The sequence below is a fragment of the Bubalus kerabau genome, chromosome 22 (assembly GCF_029407905.1).
Source record: "Bubalus kerabau isolate K-KA32 ecotype Philippines breed swamp buffalo chromosome 22, PCC_UOA_SB_1v2, whole genome shotgun sequence".
NCBI classification, from domain to species: domain Eukaryota; kingdom Metazoa; phylum Chordata; class Mammalia; order Artiodactyla; family Bovidae; genus Bubalus; species Bubalus kerabau.
In genome coordinates, this window is record NC_073645.1 from 39,777,243 (window position 1) to 39,796,766 (window position 19,524).

Here is a 19,524-nt window from a genome sequence, read left to right on the forward strand (position 1 = left end):
GGTTGGATGGCATCACCGACTCAATGGACATGAGTGAGCAAACTCCAGGAGATAGTGAAGGACAGGGAAGCCTGGCGTGCTGCCGTCCATGGGGCTGCAAAGAGTCAGACGTGACTTGGCGACTGGACAACAACACAATATGCAAAAGCTCTATTTATTAGGAAGTAAGGGAGAGGGGAGGAAGCAGGATGGGACACGGGGGAGCCTTGAGATCATGATGCAGACCCGATAAAATCTCTGGTAGACCAATAAAGAGCAAAGATTTCAGGTCAGAGGAGTTTGGCAGGTGATAGAAATGGTTAAGCTCTTGTTCCCCTCACCTTGCTCAGCCAATGGACAGAGGCTTCCCAGAGAACACGGCCTGAATGCTGAGGCAAACCCCGAAAGAACGAACAGCTGGAGGCTGTCAGGAACCATGCTCCTTGGAGCTGCACAGAATCCTTTCATGAAGGGGGATCTAAAGGTACACACATCTCCACGTCTGCCATCTGGGGCACATTTTTATCCTCCTAGCAGAGACAGGGCACAGGGCAGCAAGTTGCATTTCACGTTTCAGGCGCTTGCTTACATCATACCTGCTAATACTTGATTGGCTGGAGCAAGCCACGTGGCTTAGTCCAACACTAAGAAGCAGGGAAGTATGCTCCGCCCACCTGAGGCCAAGGCAAGGGTTGGGGTACGCTACTGAGGAATGAAGAATTGGGACCAACAATTAGATCCACACAGGATGAAGGCCCTTTGTAAACCATGGAGCTCTGGCCTCACTAATTACGATTTGGCACCCCGCTCCAGTACTCTTGCCTGGAAAATCCCATGGATGGAGGAGCCTGGTGGGCTGCAGTCCATGGGGTCGCGAAGAGTCGGACCTGACTGAGCGACTTCACTTTCACTTTTCACTTTCATGCATTGGAGAAGGAAATGGCAACCCACTCCAGTGTTCTTGCCTGGAGAATCCCAGGGACGGGGGAGCCTGGTGGGCTGCCGTCTATGGGGTCGCACAGAGTCGGACACGACTGAAGCGACTTAGCAGCAGCAGCAGCAGCTTCCTGTCCAAGAGTCTGGGTACCACACATACCCAGGAAGGACCATCACTTGGCTAGAAAGCAAAAGTCGCATTCGGTACCTGGAAGTCAAAAGTGCAGCTTCGGAACGGGAAAGGCCAAAGCACAAAGCAACCACCAGATAGTCTTTCCAAAGCCCCTGAAGGGCAGCTCAGGGATTGGCCAGGCTGCTGGGCGTGCAGTGGCCCGGTGGATCAATAGCAATTTGGGGCACTGAGTAGGGGTGGGCCGGGGAGAGGGGTGCGCTCTCCGAGAAACTCGCAGGAACTGAATGCTATGAGTGCCGGCTGCTTCCCGAGTCCTATGGGTGGGGGAGAGGGGGAATCCTGGCACCAACCACTTAACGCTGGAACCGGGCCATTCTCAGGGCGCTTTCCTCCACCTCCCCCCGCCCCCCGCACCTCCTCCCATCCTCTGGACTCTGGCCTCTCCAGCATTTCCTGTCCTGCCCACTGCGGGGAGGATGGAGGCTGCGGGGCTTCCCCAGGCGAAGAGCTGCTTCTGGGAGGCCCTGGAGAAGCTCTTCCCTCGTCTCTGTTTCCTCTGCTCCCTGGTGACCTACGCACTGGTGGGAGCTGCGGTCTTCTCAGCCATCGAGGGCAGCCAGGACCTGAGGGCAGAGGACCCGGAGTTTGAGGAGTTCTTGGAGAAGCTCTGTGGCATCCTGAAATGTAACAGCACAGGTAGGTGGCTCACCTGGTGGGCAGGTCTTTTCTCTGTTGGTGGAAGCAGCCCCCAGAGAACAGCGGGTTTGGAGGAGGCTTGATCTGGGAGCCCTCTGCCTGCCTCCTCCCCATCCCTGGGCAAACTTAGGCAAGTGACTTCTGAGTCTCAGTTTTCCCTTCTGTAAAATGGGAGAGAAGAGTGGACGGCCTCTCAGGGTTGTTATAAAGAATGTAGGAAAAGCACTGGACATCCAGTAGGTGTTCCCACCCCTTTGCCTCAGCTCCAGCCCCACCCAGAGCATCATGGTCCATGGAGGACCGATTGCTGGAGATTTGATGGGGCGGGGTGGCATGGCTGGCTGGCCAGATCTGGAGCCAGGGATTCCTAGGCTGGTCCTCGGAACTGCCTGGCCCACCTTGATTCAGTTTACAGGGACTAGAATTCAAGGAACCATCCAAATTGGATAGGCCCCAGCCTGCCTCTACTTTTTGTTCCCAAAGGCCTTTTTGTGTGTGTGTGTGTGGTCTGACTCAGGGGAGATAAGAAGGGTCCTGAGAAGAACTTGGGTCCTGGTTCCAGGCCAGGTGCTCTCCCAGCTTGCTGTGTGATCTGCGGCAGAGTAATTACCCTCTCTAGGTCTCAGTCTGCCAGAGAGAAGAAGGCCCACAATCTCAGGTCTGCCAACCCCAGGGACCCTGTGGGAAGCAGATGAGATAATAGACATGAAGCCTCTTGGAAGGCACAGGGCGCTGTATGTCTATCCTTATTGCTTTTCATTGGTATTTGTCCATTATTTCTATTCTGTTCTGTCCCCTAAAACTTGCAGAGATGTATTCAACAGAACAAGATAAAATAATAGAGAGTGAAGAAAAGACAAAGGAAATGCAGACTCTAAAGTTCAGAGGAATAACAGGGTCCCACGGTACGACAGGTCCTCAGCCAGGCTGTTAATGACTCCTCTGACCTGCGGGAGGTCCCTTCAGTGGGGGCGGACCAGAGGCTGCTCACAGGTGGCAGAGTCCTTCCTCGGTGGAGAGTCCTTCTCTCTGCCTCTGGGCCACGCAGATGACCCACGAGATGCCATCAGACACTGCACCATTACTGGATCCAGACTGTCAACAAGTTCAGGGCTTTACAAACCTGGCCACACACCAGAGTCATCAAAGGAGCTTGTCTCAAATACACATTCCCAGGCTCTTCCCCAAACCCATTGAAGCAGGATCTCCAGGGCTGGGCTGGGAATCTTATTTTTAAAAAGTTTCCTGGGTGATTCTGATGCACAGAGCTGACCCATCCCCTGATTTTCACTGGAGAAAGTGCTTGGTAAGTGCTGGATTCTGCAGCCCTTGTGCCGAGTGTTTTTCATGCACTATCTCACTAAATCCTCCCACCAACCCAATGAGGTATGAATTGTCCCCCTTTTACAGATCAGAAAACTGAGGCACTGGGAGTGAAACAACTTGCCCAAGGTTACCCACGAGAAAAAGGAGCCAGGGGTTCAATCCGAGGCATTTAGATTCCTAAGCCAGAACTTTTCACCTTGTCATGCTTCCTCCTCCATGGGGAAACTGAGGCTCAGAAAGAAGCCTCATGTCCACAGCTACGGGAACTAGTCAAGGGCAGAGCTGCGTCTAGACTGCAGGTGTCTGGATTCCCAGTTCAGTGCCCATTCAAATAAGGATGGATTTTCTTTTATAAAATTAAGGAATTGTGTAATATTTCACAAAAATAAGGGTTTTCTGCTGTGTGCCTGGCTGTGTGATCTCCTCTTATAACAGTGCCAGCTGGCAGGCAGTTTCTGGGATCCCTAAACCCCCTGAGTGCTGGGCCAAGGGAACCATTTGGGAACCTCCTTGAGAAACCAGGGCCCCCAAGCTGGCCTCCACCCAGGCTTCCTAGACATTCTCAGGCAGCTGATGCCAGCCTGATCCCAATGCTCGATCAGGCTTAATGGTCTCCGGGAGTGGGGATGGTTTGCAATCATGCAACTCCTCTCATTTCATGAAACGCTTTTCCTTTCAGTTCTTAAGACCCTGGTGAAAGAGACAGAGCAGAAGTTAGTAAGCCCCTTTGCAAGGCTCAGAACATTCAGAAAGCCCCCAGGGCACTTCCATGACTGACCTCAGGCTGGTGGGCATCTCTCTCGGGTGCTCGTCACGCAGGTTTACATGGGCTCCTGATCTCCGCAGCTGCCAGAGCAGTACCTAAACTGCAGAGACGTCGAGCAAAGGGCTCCGAGAGCCATCTCGCGTTGATGAGGGCCACAAGGCATGGGGCGTGGTCCCAGGGGAAGACACCCCTTCACCTGGGCGGGACCTGTTTTAGAGGGTGGGACCTTCTCTCTCACTCCGTCCTGTCTCTGTGGAGTTGAGGAAGGCCGGAAGCGGGACCTGGAGAAGCTGCTGCAGAAGGTGAAGCCCCAGTGGTTTAGCAGGTCTGCAGACTGGTCCTTCCTCAGCTCACTCTTTTTCTGCTGCACGGTCATCAGCACAGTGGGTAAGTCCAAGGGCAAGGGCGGGCTTGCAAGAGAAAGCAGAGGTGGGGGGTGGGGGAAACGCTTGGTAGGGATGCTGAAATGTTTACTTCATTTAGTGCAAGAAATGGGTGTGGCGTGCCTACCCTGTGCTCAGAAAGATGGCATGAGTGAGGCTGCCACTGGCCCATTTGTGCAAATCAGGAAAGCATACCCTTTCAGTTCGAGCTTCCCTGGTGGCTCAGATGGTAAAGAATCTGCCTGTAATGCTGGAGACCCAGGTTCAATCCCTGGGTCGGGAAGATCCCCTGGAGAAGGGAATGGCAACCCACTCCAATATTCTTGCCTGGAGAATCCCACGGACAGAGGAGCCTGGCGGGCTACAGTCCAGGGGCTCACAAGAGTCTGACATGACTTAGCGACTAAACAACCTTTCCTTCGGGTGGGGGCAGCCCTATGCGGAGGTCCCAGTAAGCAAGGTGCAGGCTGCATTTCAGCTTCTTCTTCGTCTCCGGGTGAGTGCTCTTGTACAAAACATGCCATGTACCTGCCTGCCCAGGGTCTTGGACTCAGGGGCAACCAAATGTGGTCAGTGTGATGTGCTTAGGGTAACGCGAGAGCACAGTCACTCCAGCCTTGGAGTTTCAGAGTCACCGGCACACTGATGGCAGCTGACTCCGAAGGAATGGAGGAACGCGCTCAAGGAGGGCTCTTCGTGGAGAGGGAGGAGGGTGTGCCAGAGCACGACCAGAGCACTAGCCATGAGACAGAGGAGGAGGAGTGGGAGCTGCAGGGCTAACGAGAGCTAACAGCTGCCTGCAGGGGCTGTGCTAAGCCACCTCCTTTAAGGCCCACAGGGAATCAGGTCAGGGAGCCCGAGCCCAGAGGGCGGATGTCAGGGGCCAAGGTCACGCAGAGAGTGGAGCTGGTGCCCGTGACAACCACTGAGACTCCAAGTCCGGTGCTCCTTCCCCGAAGGAGGCTGCTGGTTTGCAGGCCTGTGGGAGTGCCGTGGGGACTCCGCCTCCTGCTGCACAGGGAGCTCCTGGGAGGGCTTGGCTGTTCCTGGGAAGCAGGGACCCCTCGGATTCCTGCGTCTAACTGGAGTGGATGATGGTGCCTGCAAGGAAGGGGCTTGCAGAGAGGAAGGAGCTGGCCTCTACCCTGCTCCCTGCACTTGCTGTATATGTGTCTCCAGCCTCGGAGCAAGGGAAAGACTTCTGTGTGAGTCCTTGTCCTGGGGATGTCTCTCCCAGAGCCCCGGTGGAGAGGGTGCGGGGACAGACCTGCCCCCACCCCACAGTGACCACTTGCATGTTTAAAGATGGACTTGTTGACCCTCAAAGCCACAGACTCTCCTCTCGATGGCTGCAAAACGGGTGGGCTCAGGGAATGGCAATCCACTCCAGGATTCTTGCCTGGAGAACTCCATGGACAGAGGAGTCCATGAGGTCACAACGGGTCTGACACAACTGAGCGAGTAACATTTTCACTTTTCATTTTCCTGGGTGACAGAAGACACTGGAACTGGGCCGTGGAGATAGCCTTTGCTGTCTCCCTTCTTTCCTTAATTGACACACACTGAACACCTATGACCGCAGCAGCAGCCGCTGCGCTGGCCAACACATGTGCATTTACTACTGACCAGGCTCCATTCTGAGTTTTTTTGCCATGATCAGCCTGTTGAACCCTCGCGGCAGCCCTGAGGTAGCTGCTGGTGTGCGTCCCACTCCCTGGATGGGGAAAGTGAGGCAGGGCAGGTCCACCCTGTTTGCAAGGTGACACAGCTCATGTGTGTCTGGGTTCAGGCTGTCTGGGTCTTAACCTGAGACCCCGCTGCTTCTGTCTGGACCTGACTTTCTCTGTGCCCAGCACTGGACTGAACTAGGTGGACGCCTCCCACCCCAGTGGCTCCAAGTCTAACGAAGGGAGGAACAATGAACAGCTGGGCATGCAGATGAGCTCAGAGGAGAAGCTTGGACTGTGAAAGTGGGTGAAACAGGGTGTAGGGGTGGTCCTGATGGGTGAGGAGCAGGGAGAGACTTGTCAGTGAAAGTGACATTGGAGCTGAAGGATCTGTGGAGATTAACCAGGCAAAGAAGGCTGAGAGAGCTTTCCAGCCAGGCAGCAGGGCAGAACTCTGAGGGAGAGGCCACCAAGGCTGGCAGGCTGTGAGGGACGGGGCTGGTCTTGCATTCAAGCACCGTATCCCTAGGTCAGTGTCGGAGGGCCTCCTAGCATCTGGGCCCATACACTGGCCACCTGATGCAAAGAACCAACTCATTGGAAAAGACCCTGATACTGGGAAAGATTGAGGGCAGGAGGAGAAGGGGATGACAGTGGATGAGATGGTTGGATGGCTTCACCGACTCTATAGATGTGAGTTTGAGCAAACTCTGGGAGATGGTGGGGGACAGGGAAGCCTGGCGTGCTACAGTCCACGGGGTCACAGAGTCGAACACGACTGAGCGGCTGAATGACAAGAAGCTTCCCTCTGTGGTGCAGCAGTAGGAAGGGCCTGGTGAGAGCAGCCAAGCCAGGGTTGGTAGGAACCTCCCTTGCTGGGGGCAGGGGTCACCGTAGTAGAGGGGATGGGGCAGCCCTCAGCCACGAGGCAGGAGATCCTGGCTCAGCGTCCCCACCAGGCATGTGAGCCATTGCTCAGCCCCTGCCCCTTTTGGTCAGCACAAAGGACTGGGGCTCTGTCTTCATTCAGGAGGACATCAATTCAAGAGAGTACCAATCCTGGTTGGAGGGGGACGGTAAACCTGGGCTCACAAGGATCGTGGCTGGGCACTCATCCTGGAAGTGGAGCACAGTGGCTACTATGGATTCTGGGGGCCAGCCACCTGGGGTCAGAGCTGTGTGACCTCCAGTGAGCAATGTAGCCGGTCTGAGCCTTGTTCCCTAATCTCTAACTCCTCCCAGACCTGCCTTCAGGGTCTGTGTAAGCATCAGTGACAAGCACCTATATGAGCAGCTGCCACTAACAGAAAACCCAACCCAACTGGCTTAAACTGCAAGGAAAACGTGTCACCTTGCAAGTAAGAAGGCCAGTCGGGGACGGCTCTCAGGCCGCTTGCTGGGCAGCTCACTTGTGACACTGACCATCAGGCTCTCTCCATCTGGCTCAGTGGGTCATAAGATGACCACCAAGGTCCACTCCCACCCTGGTGTAGTCACATCTCGTAGGCAGAGGAAGGGCCAGCTGTCGTAATCAGCAAGGAAACTTCTTCCGAGAAGCCTCCCACCCCAAGCCAGTCCCTGGCAAAGGGGGTTGGATTACCGGGATGATTTAGACTAACTGGATCTATCGCTGAATCGGATAAGGGAGCAGCGGCATTCCAGGGAAAGAGGGGGGAATGGCTGCTGGATGGACAGGCAGTGTCTACAGTGAGGAGCGCATATAAATGGGCACGTGCTTGTGTCAAAGGGCGCCCCCGTGTGGCTTCTTTCAGAACAGCTCTCATTCACCTGAATGCTGATACAGGCAGCGACAGGTAAGGGGCAGAAAGTGGGGTAGTTGTTGTTTATTCGCTAAAGGAGTAACAGCAACTTAATAGCTGTGCTACTGAGCATGTACCAGCGTCAGGCATGGTGTCAGCATGTTTTATATGCACGATTTTATTTAATTCTCACAGCAGCTCTACAAGGTAGGTGCTGTGACCGTTCCTTTTGGGAGTGACCTAGGACTTTGGCACGGCTGATGTCTTAAACCAAAGGATTCTTTACAGTGGGGGCTGTTCTTTGCACTCATCGTGGGATGTTTATAAGTATCCCTGGCCTCTCTCCACTATGGAAACCCAACTTTTTCCCTGCTGTCTCCACCAGTTGTGAAAGCCCAGAATGTCTCCAGACATTGCCAGATATCCCTCAGGGAGCAAAGCTGCCCCCTGTTGAGAACCACTGATGTGATGTAATGCTTATCAGATCGTGGTCCCTGGACCAGTGGCATGACTACCACCAGAGAACCTGTTAGAAATACAAATTAATTATCAGGCCCCATCCGAGACCTACTGAGTCAGAAGCTATGGATGCAGGGCCAGTGAACTCTGTTGTAACCAGCTCTACATGTGATTTTGATGCACAAGACATTTGAGAAACACTCTCCTGGGACAAGTGTTCTCAGGCGAGGCTGCACGTCAGAATCACTGGGTTATCATTTACAGGCGCCTCCCCCCCCACCCCCACCCTGCTGCCATGCCTGGACCCCACACCAATCAAGTCAGACTTACTCGGGACAGGCCCAGGCATCAGTGTTTTTCAGAGCCCTCCAGGTGATTCTAATGGTAGTCCAGGCCATGAAGCACTGATCTAATGGAAATGCATTAGCTTGGTTTATACCCCAAGGAAACGACACTCCCACTCATGTCCAAATCCATTAGGACATCAGGCCATCCAGTAATTACTACTGGAAGGGGATGTTGGGGCAGTTTCTGCACTGCCCATAATCAATAATGGCCCTGCTGGTAATGCTGCTTGCTGCCCCGCATCTCTGGGTCACCTGAAATGCAGCTGACCTTGATGCTGAGGAAGGGACCCTGGGCAGGTACGAGGCTGGTCAATCCCCAGTCATTTCCAAACGGATCAGCCCCCTGGGATTTGAGAGTGCATGGGCTGTTAAATCCTCAGAGACTAAGTGAGGTGAACTGATGGCATTAGAATATATACCCACATTATAAGGAATGATATGATTTTTCCATTCTGTGTTCTAGCATTCAGTAATTGGGGAGGAAATCCATTTCCTTCCCAGGGTCCTGTGCTCTGAGACTTGCCTCTCTGCCGTATGGCCCGTCCTCTGGATTGTAATCGTATTCCACTCAGAGGCGGCCACAATGACTGTTTATGATCCACTGAACCCACCTTTGCCAAGGACAGCATGTGGGTGGGGAGGGGGCGGAGGTCTTTGGGCGAGGGGTGCACACGCTTGTTGGCTGGGGGCTGGGGGCCCCAGACGAGTCACCTGACTTTCCTCTTCCTTGCCCATTGACATGCAGTAATAGGAGTGGTTGCCAGCATTAGGGGTTCTGGTATGCAGGGAATTCTGACTCTAAAAGGCACTTTACTCCATAAATCCAGTAAGAAATGTGATATTCTTCTCTTTACATAGATCTCACCTTAAGACCCCATCCTGGAGGCTGGGGGGCTTCCACTGGGAGCTTTTCCTGATTTTCCTACGGGTGCACGAAAGCTGGGGACTTACGCAACATCTGGAAAACGGGATGACTCCCTGCTTACGGGTCCCTCTGCTGACATCTTTTAAGGACTGCCAGCCCTGCGGGGCCTGTGACAAGCTCTGGCATGGGCATCTTTGCTGACACTCGGGCTGGACCCCTCCAAGAATCCATGGCCTCTCTGAACTCCTGTCCCCACGAGGGGCTCTGGGTGCCCTCTTTTCTCCTTTCCCCTGCCCTGGAGAATCTCTCTACCCCCTCCACACTCACCCTGGCTCCAGAGAGCAGCTCCCTGGAGTGCCCGAGGCTGCCCTGGCTTTGGCAATTAAGGGTTTTACCAGAACAGGAGACTCTGAGTCCTGGGCACATGGGGTAGTTGGTCCTCCTATCCAGGGCCTCCTCTATTGCCCACCCCCTCCCTCTCCCTGAGATGCCACTGCACCCTCACCTCCTCGGTGCTCCTAGGAGGTCATTGTCACTGAAGTATGGACGAGACGCTGTCCTGAGGTCCCTTCTGCCACCTCCTCTCCCCGAGGGGAGGGCTGAGCTGCTGGAGCCCTGCAGAGAGCAGAGACCGGAAACCCTGGGCTCCCTCAGCATGGCTGGCCCCACTGAGCAACCCCGGTGTCTGATGGGCGGTTTAGCCAGGGAGAGCTCACTCCAGACCCTGGTGCTGTCAGTCCTGCTGGGCACTGAGGGAGCTGAAGTCATGGCTTTGCTTCCCTCTCGACTAGGAGCCCCCGGAGGGCATGGCCTCTGCCCGTTCCTCACTGCATCCTCAATACTGCCCACAAAAGCCTGGCACAGTGTAGGTCCTCAATAAATGTGAATACAGCTTGGACGCCTTTGTTCCAATCTAATTTGTTGTTGTTCACTGGCTTGGGCTTCCCTGATAGCCCAGTTGGTAAAGAATCCACCTGCAGTGCAGGAGAGCCCAGTTTGATTCCTGGGTTGGGAAGATCCGCTGGAGAAGGGATAGGCTACCCACTCCAGTATTCTTGGGCTTCCCCGGTGGCTCAGCTGGTAAAGAATCCACCTGCAATGCAGGAGACCTGGGTTCAATCCCTCGGTTGGGAAGATACCCTAGAGAAAGGAAAGGCTACCCACTTCAGTATTCTGGCCTAGAGAATTCCGTGACTGTATAGTTCATAGGGTCACAAAGAGTTGGACACGACTGAGTGACTTTCACTTTCACTCGCTAAGTTGTGTCTGACTCTGCGACCCCATGGACTGCAGCACATCAGGCCTCCCTGTCTTTCATTTTCTCCTGGAGTTGGCTCAAATTCGTATCCACTGAGTTGATGATGCTCTCTAACCATCTCATCCTCTGCACCCCCTTCTCCTTTTGCCCTCAATCTTTCCCCCTTCAGGGTCTTTTCCAATGAGTCAGCTCTTCAAATCAGGTGGCCATGTTTTCCTCTTTTATGACTTGTTACTGATCTCCACGTGCATACTCGCTGTGTTTAGTTGCTCAGTCAAGTCCAACTCTTTGCAACCCCATGGACTGTAGCCCACCAAGCTCTTCTATCCATGGGGGTTCTCCAGGCAAGAATACTGGAGTGGATTGTCATGCCCTCCTCCAGAGGATCTTCCTAACCCAGGGATTGAACCCAGGTCTCCTGCACTGCAGGCAGATTCTTTGCCTTCTGAGCCACCAGGGAAGCACACTCACTGAGGTGCTTATTTGATTCATATTTGCCTCCTCCACTAGACCAGAAGCTCACCGAGGTTGGATCCCGGATCTGTTTGGCTCACCGATCTGCCCCAGTGCATGTAGCGAGTGCTTATGTGCCTAGACCATATGAATGTAGAGCTCGATGCGCCTGCCATCAATGGTACCTAGCGGAAGCAGCAGGGTGGCGTGGAGAGCCCTGGGAGGGATGCACATGGAGGAAACCCTCCGAGGGCCTCCCCCCGGGGACCCCAATAAAGATGGGCAGCCTGACCACCTGCATGTGCCTGGAGGGCAGACGCTGAGGCCAGAGTTTGCACAGGAAGTGGTGGCCCTGGAGGAGGTTGCGGCTTAGCCAGCTTGTCAATTGCCTTCCAATTAATTTACATAATTGGGCTGGGGCTTTCTGCATGAATCATCCTTTAGGACATCAAAAATTAAACACAGGCATTAAATACAGAAGCTTCTCCCTCTTTGTGGGAGGCACTGAGTTTGCCCACTCCAGAAGATCCTGCGACTTGTGCTGTGGGATTTGACATCCCTCTGCTCCTGGGCCTCTGTCGACAAGAGAGGAGGCTGGGGTGACGGAATGAGGCAGCTCGTGAAGAGAAGGAAGACTTCAACCTAGCCCTCTCTTTGCTTGGCTCACCTGTCCTCAATGGTTGGCATGTCCAGCCCCCTTGTTGCTCCTGACCCAGCGGAGGGAGCTGGCTTGGGAGCCAGATGGGATTTCCAGGCATCCATCCTAGAGTAGCATTTATTGAGTACCTACTGTAGGCCAGGTTTCAATGCTTTGACCTCCAGCTTCACAGTTTATCACACGTATGCTCTTGGCTAAGTCGGTTCACTTCTCTGAGCCTCAGTTTCCCCGTCTGTGATGGTGATCACCATAGCTACCAATGAAGGCTGGTTAATACCTGGCCACCAGTAAGTGCTCAAAAAGCCAGCTCTTATTATTAGATCGAGGACATTGACTGCCTGGGAATGACACATCCACTGAGTGTGAGGCACTGGTCTCTTGTAATCCCTCCAGCTGGTCAGTATGCAAAGCAGGGGTGGTCCTCCCCACTTTAGAGATAAGAAACCTGAAATGTGAGCAGTCACATCACTTTCTAGTAAATGGTAGAGCTGGAACTGGAAATGAGGCTGGCAGGATGCTGGATGCTGGGGTCCTCAACTCTTCACTGTTGTCCATGAACAGTCGTCTGACCCACTCAACCGCAGCTGGCTCTGAGGGCAGCAGTGGTATGTTATTCACTGCTCCTCTTTCTGCCATCCCAAGAACTGTGAGCACTGCTTACACAGCACTGGCATGTAATTGCCTCTTATACAGAAACAAACCTCATCCGGAGGCCCAGACATGCCAGAAAGGATGGGCGTGGCTTCTTAGGAACCAATGCTTTCATGGAGGATGACGGAGGTGATGGGTTTGCTTGCAAAGCCACCACACCCTGTCACCTGAGCTCATCACGTTTCTCCAGGTGTGCTGGCTCTGTCCTCTTTCAGACGCTCAGAGATGGCAAAAGGCAAGGCAGTCAGCTCACTCCCACATGCGGGCTTGTCTCCTGCCAAGGACATGAGTCTTCCCTTACCCTAAAGATAAGCTGGGTTTCACCTCCTTCTGCCCCAACCAAAGCAGACCTAACGTCAGACAAGCTGATGAATGTTTTAAGATGAATATTTTTAAAATATGTGGTGCAAAACGTCATGCCAAGGAAAGGAAATGGCAGAAGGTCTCTTTAAAGGTTGTTTTTTGTTTTTTTTTGGTGTTTTTTTTTGTTTCGTTTTGTTTTGTTTTTTTTTTTTGCGGCGGAGGGGGAGGAGCCGCCAACCATCTGGGGCAAGGTCTTCTTTTTCAGGTTACAGCCACATCTACCCCGTCACCAGGCTCGGCAAGTACCTGTGCATGCTGTACGCTCTCTTTGGCATCCCGCTGATGTTCCTGGTCCTCACGGACACGGGCGACATCCTGGCCACCATCTTATCCACGTCCTACAATCAATTCCGAAGATTTCCCTTCCTCCCCACTCCCCTTCCCAAGTGGTGCTCCGGACGCCCCAGCAAAAGACGACCCGACTCCTGTCCCACAGATGAAGACGTCCCGCACGTGGTCGTCCATGACCGGGAGCTCCCGGCCCCCAGACCTGCCCCCGTGGCCCCAAGCAGCAACATGGAGCTGTTCGAGAGACTTCTGACACGGGAGAAAGACAACACCCTCCAGGTGCCTCCTCAGGCCATGGAAAGGAGCACATCGTGTCCCGAGCTGGGGTCCGGGCGGCTCTCGAGCTCCATCATCAGCAACCTGGATGAGGTGGGGCGGCAGGTGGAGAGGCTGGACGTCCCCCTCCCCGTCATAGCCCTCGTGGTCTTCACCTACATTTCCTGCGCGGCCGCCGTCCTTCCCATCTGGGAGAAGCAGCTGAACTTCGAAAACGCCTTCTACTTCTGCTTCATCACGCTGACCACCATTGGGTTTGGGGACATTGGGCTGGAACACCCTCACTTCTTCTTGTTCTTCTCCATTTACATCATCATTGGGATGGAGATTCTGTGCATTGCTTTCAAGCTGGTGCAGAACAGGCTGATTCACCTCTATAAAACTCTCATACTCTTCTTTGCAAACGGGAGGTTTTCCAGTCCTGTCAAAAAGTGAAAATGCTCCATTGACTCGGGTTTTCCCATCTTGTTGAAGAGGGAAGGCTGCGTTGACTCTCAGGTGACGCCGCTGGCCAAGCTGGTTGTCTCGTCCTGTGTTCGGGGGCGCTCTAGTTAGAACTGGTGTCGCCTGAGACCTTGGAGTCACATTCCGACATGACATCTAATTACTGTCTTGAGGCCCTGCAGAAAAGTGGCCAATGTCTTGATAGGAAATCAGGACATTAGAAAAAAACTGTCACCATCCTCTGAAGTCCAATTAATTGCCATCTCCATTTTTCAAAAGCTTCCCCTGATGTGAATCAAACCACCTCAGAGATGTCACTGGGTTTCTTGCAGCAGGAGGAAAAAAATTACCTTTGATTTTGCCATTTGTACTTTCAGCTAAATTAAAACCTTCCTGAGCTGCTCCCCTTTTATCCTTGGTGAAGCAGAGCGAGTCTGAGCCACCTCTTTTCTTGAATGACTGCATGAGTCGGATCAGCCCAATCCCTGCCCTTGTAACATACACCAATGGCACTAAGAGAAATTGTCACCTGTGTTCACAGGGGCCAGGCAGATTTCCTGATTGCCAGATTCAGTGTAGACTAGGGCTCTCACCAAGTGGCACAGGATTGCATCTCCTGAGTGAGCTGGCATGTGAACATGTTGATGTTTATGGATGGGTATGTAAAAGGGCTGGTGTTTATCTGGTGGATGTGAGCAGTTCGTGAATGACTGGCGTGTGAATGGGGGGTCTGTGTGGCATGTGGCCTGGTACTCCAGCTCCCTTTGCCGGAGGACTTTCTCTGGCCACTAAAGCACAGGCATGCTCAAGGCAGGCTAGAAGTGCCAAGGTTAGGGTCCCTGAACCTATGACCTGCGGGAGTGGGTGGACATATGGCGCCAGCTTCTTGCCCCTCTCATGGGATAACTTTGGACCACATTCAACACTGTCTCCCCGAGCTCCCCAGGGCAGTCGAGCCTCACTTGCTCATGAGTGTGCCCATGTATTGGTGTGCCCTCCTTCATTTCTCTGTCTCACGTCTCCACTCCTCTTGAGATCACCCCGAGATAACCCACTTGCACACAAAGCCTTGTCTCAGAGTCACTCCTGGGGGACCCAGCCTGGGAGAGGAAGTACCAAATCCATATAGAAAACCGGTTGCCTTGTGCATGGAATAACATGAGCCACTCTGTTTCCCTATTCATTTATTGGAAGTGTCTTATTGGAGAGAAGCAAAGTTTCCTGAATGCTTCTTTGAAAGAATCTTGGAAAAATCAACTCATGTCCTGTGATTGGCCAAACTGCATAACCAGTGAATTTTCCTCCAAGGTATAGAACAAAATCCCGAAGTCAGGAAGATTCCCTGGAAGAGGAAATGGCTACCCACTCCAGTATTCTCGCTTGGGAAATCCCGTGGACGGAGGAGCCTGGTGGGGTACAGTTCCTGGGGTTGCAAAGAGTTGAACACAACTGAGCGCCTGAGTGCACAGGTAGAGCAAAAGTCACAAGAACCAATGAAAACTGCCAGTGTGCTCCAGTTTGAAGTGAAAGCAAGTCAGCTCCCAGTGGAGGGTGCAGGCCTTCCTTTCTGGATCTTTCCTTTTCTCCCCTACTACTGTTGTTAATGCAACCCCAAGCTGAGTCCTTCCCCGAGTGGCCACCAGGTGGCGCCGCCAGACCGCGCGGGCCCCGCGCTCCCGGGGCCAGCAGGTGGCGCGCCTGCCACCCGGCGCTTCGGAAGAAGGGGCTTCAGGAGTGTTTGTCTCCCCCCAGTCCCATCCCATGGTCTCCCCTACGAAGGGGAGAGTCAAGCTCCTGTCATCCGCTGTGGCCCTCTGACAAGGGACGCCTCGGACTTCTCACTGAGGACACCGGGAAAAGCAACTCGTGGGCGCCTTGGACGTCTGTCCCGCATCTCTGAAATCACAGCTCAAGTCAGGGCCTGAAATGTTACTACTTGAGTCTCAGCCACTTGACACATGGTGTCCTGTTAGTAATCCCACCTTTAGCTCCCTTTCACCCTGGATGTTTTTCTGACCCACCAGCCTCACTGGGGAGAAGGAAATGGCAAGACACTCCAGTATTTTTGCCTAGAGAATCCTGTGGACAGAGGAACCTGGTGGGCTGCCATGTATGGGGTCTCACAGAGTCGGACACGACTGAAGAGACTTAGCAGCAGCAGCAACAGCCTCCCTGGAGGGCAGGGCCCTCCCTAACACTATCCCCTCTCCAGTTTGGGTGGATCGGGCCAAATACCAGCAGGTGGTGCTTGCCACAAAGGATCAGAGACTCCCAGTGACTCTGATGAAGGTCGGTGTGTTAAAAGCAGAGGTGATGTACCTGGTAACTGATGAAGCTTAAGCTCAGGGTCCCATGGCTCACCTGGGACCTCCTTTGGCTGGGAGACACCTTGACAGTAAAGTCCTTCAGTTGTATTTTGTATTCGTTGGCATTTTAATTTGTTGTTAAATGTTAAACAGTCTAGAAAATTATTCACAATCAAACCCAACTTTGAATGGACAGTTTTGTATTGTTTTCTTACAGAAGCCCCTTAAATTGAATCAACATCCACAAACCCGCCCCTGCTGACAGGTACTCGACAGAAGGAAATGTTGTCCAGGGGGACATCCCTTTTGGCCAGCCTCCTGCTGATCCAATGTCCTCCCCCAGACAGAGGTCCAGCCACTTTGCCACTGGCCACAAGGTCCCCTCTGCCCACATCAGCCTCCACGCACACAGGCATACAGTAAATAACCTTAGGAGGAGGCAGGAACTAACAGGATTTATGCCCTGGTTTTTGCCATGTGGTAAGACTGCCCACTGTTGAGAGATGCCCCCAAAAGAAGGTGGCTTATAGAAAGAGTCAAGAAGAAAGAACTCGAATGCCAGCCCAGAAACTTCCCCAGGAGCACCTTCAATGTGCTGACCAGGAAGAGACAGGGCCAGGCTAGCTCTGATCGAAAGGGGCTTGGGGAAACTAATGCTTCCTGGAAGGGCTGCTGGGGACGGAGGGACAAGGAATCAGAAAACCTGGCCAGAGCACCAGACCTGGGTGCTTCTGAGTTCTCTGGAGAGGAGAGGATCGCCCCTGTGTCCTGGTGCTTTGATGGGTGGGAAATAGTGATCACTTCCCTAACAACGAACCCTGGCCAGTTGACACAATAGTACTGACTATTTACTATTGGTTGGTAGTTGTTGTGAGGCTCAAACAAGAGAATCCACGTGGAGCGCTGTAGCCCTGTGCCCACCTTTGCATGCATGCATGCTCACTCTCTTCAGTTGTGTCCGATTCTTTGCAACCCTGTGGGCTGTAGCCCACCAGGCTTCTCTGTCCATGGGATTCTCCAGGCAACAATATTAGAGTGGGTTGCCATTTCCTCCTCCAGGGGATCTTCCTGACCCAGAGATCAAACCCATGTCTCCTGTGTCTCCTGAATTGCAAGCAGGCTGTTTACCACTGAGCCACTAGGAACACCCATGCCCACCTTTACTAGTGCCTAAAAAATCCTAGCTGTCCCCATTACTGTGATTAGGAGGCAAAAAATGCCAGGTTTCCTCTGTCTCCAGCACCCCCTCACTGATTAGGGGAGAAGGTGCATTGGTCATTCCTGGCCAATTCTAGGGTGGTCTTATTCTTGCGGGCCCAGGCAGAATAGGCAACCTCCAGCCAGATGGGACACGTTCAGTGGCTGGCACCCTAGCACACCTCTTCCTCGGCTCCCCACTGGGTACCCTGAGGTCCCCAGACATGACTAGATCCTTCTTCTCCAGCCTGCGTTTATCCTTTCTTGTGGCTTCCGCAACACCTCATTGCCTGATGCTCTCTGATGGCTCTGTTTCTGCTGGGCCCTCCTCGTGGGGCTCCAGGGCTTACACCTCGGACCATTTGTTTCTTCCCTGTCTCCACTCTCTCCCTTCTACTCGTCCATGCTAGTGGATATAAACACCATCTCCAGTCCTGGCGTCTCTCCAAGACTGCAGACTCACAGCTTCTTCCGCAGCCTCTCCCTGGACAAGCCCAAGACACAGCTTGAACCTCTCCCCGAGTCCTGCTCCCTCCCACCCACCCTGGGAGTGGCAGCTTCAGCCTGCTAGCTGCCCAAGCCACATGCCTGGGAGGCTGTCTTGACCCTGCTTTCTTTTCTTGCCCGCTGTGACTTAAGAGGCATGTGTGCAGCGTTTATGAAGCCCCCCACTCCAGTCTTGAGAGATTCTGCTGTTGCTGATTTCAGGAGAGGCTCAGCATTTGTATATTTTAGAAGCTCCCAGCTGGCTCTGGCTGTGTCTTCATGCACTTACTCATCACAAGCTTTTGTCCAATAACTGTGTGCCAGGCACCGAGGCAACAGCTCTGAAGAAGAACACTTCTGATGCCCAGGCACACAGCAGGTGCTCCTGTGTGTTGAGGTGGAGGTGGTGACCCAGACCTGCCCCCCCACAACAGAGAAGGAGCAAGACGGCTGGCTGGATGATGGAGGCGCCAAGCTGAGCAGGTCATCAGACTCCCCACACCCTGTAACTTCCTGGAGCTGGGCTGTCAGGATTGGGCGGGCTGGGCGGCTTGGTTGTTGCCATGGTGACCAATGCGCATCTGTCTGCTCAGCAGATAACTTTGAAGTTGACTTGGATGCGGGGACAACAAAGGGCACCTCCATCTTGGATGCAAATTATGCTTCTTTTCATCCTCCTGGGCTCTTTACTGTTTTGCTTTTATTCTTGCCATTTAGATCAGAGAATGAAACCCTTTCAAATGCTGTAAATTCAAGACACAGACAATTAAGGGGGCCTCTCTGAGGTTCAAGCCCCCTCCTTTAGTCTCTTTGGAAAGTAATCTCACGTGTAGAACAAGAGATGACCTCACAGAGACAGCCTTGCTTGTATGTCAGTATCCAATAAATATTTACTAAGCACCTACTGTGTGCTAGGACTCAGGGTGGGTTGGGTGCTGGGGATTCAGCATGGTAAAAAACTAACCAGGTCTCTGCTTTCTCAGAGCTTATGATCAGGACTGCCTCTCCAGGCCTGTTTCCCAGAGTACAAGGGGGCTGAAGGAGCCTAGGGATTTTCATACGGAGGTTTCTGAAACCCAGGTGACGATCCCAGTCACTTACTTTGCTCCATGTTATATATTCTACTTCCCTATAACATTTCGTTTGAAAAAAGAAGTCCGTTAAAAAAAAAAAAAGACTTCCTTAGCAGTCCAGTGGTTAGGACTCCTTGATTCCACTGCAGAGGGCACAGGTTTGATCCCTGGTTGGGGACCTAAAATCCTGCAAGCCACGTGGCAGGGCCAAAAAAACACCCGAAATGGAATGGACTGCCTGTCACTGGCGTATAGGCTCAGTGGACTCTTGGCTTTGGGGAGTCCCTTCCTTCTGGGTATGTATGGGGCTCAGCATCACCAGCAATCCTGCTAACCAGCCCCTCCTTCATCTTTGGGGAGAGGTGAGCTGTGGGGAGTAGAGGGCAATGTCAAGATCTGAAGCAGGCTGGTTGGTCAGCACACAATGCACAACCCATTCATCCTCTCATTTTTTATTTGCATAAAGACCTTAAAAAAACTTTTAAAATTAGCAATATGTAATCATGCAGTTTTGGAAAATATTTGACACTTGGTGGGAAGGATGAAGCTTGGGTATCCCACGAGCCAGCAGTTCCAGTCCCAGGCACGGACCCTAAAGAAACTCAGGTCACAGTCTCCACAGTAGGGTTGCTAAAAAACAGCCCTGAATGTGGAACACACCAATGATGTCCATCCACAGAATGAACAAAGAGATTGTGATATAGCTTTGCAATGGAATACTACACAGCAGTGAACAGGAATGGCCTTTAGGTGT

At 53.0% G+C, this 19,524-nt stretch overlaps 1 protein-coding gene across 1 annotated transcript; it reads left to right on the forward strand.

Moving 5' to 3' along the window:
- Positions 1-1,524: 1,524 nt before the first annotated feature.
- KCNK18 (potassium two pore domain channel subfamily K member 18) lies at positions 1,525-13,699 on the forward strand. Its single transcript, XM_055560823.1, has 3 exons — positions 1,525-1,744; positions 4,095-4,223; positions 12,906-13,699. Exons 1-3 carry the CDS (start codon positions 1,525-1,527, stop codon positions 13,697-13,699), a joined length of 1,143 nt encoding a protein of 380 aa, XP_055416798.1.
- Positions 13,700-19,524: the final 5,825 nt, after the last annotated feature.

Bases quoted from the DNA above. Each gene is read 5' to 3' on its own strand.
- KCNK18 (XM_055560823.1), top strand. From the start codon at position 1,525: ATGGAGGCTGCGGGGCTTCCCCAGGCGAAGAGCTGCTTCTGGGAGGCC. The intron at 1,745-4,094 runs GTAGGTGGCTCA...GTCTCTGTGGAG, and splicing joins CCTGAAATGTAACAGCACAG to TTGAGGAAGGCCGGAAGCGG. The intron at 4,224-12,905 runs GTAAGTCCAAGG...CTTCTTTTTCAG, and splicing joins CACGGTCATCAGCACAGTGG to GTTACAGCCACATCTACCCC.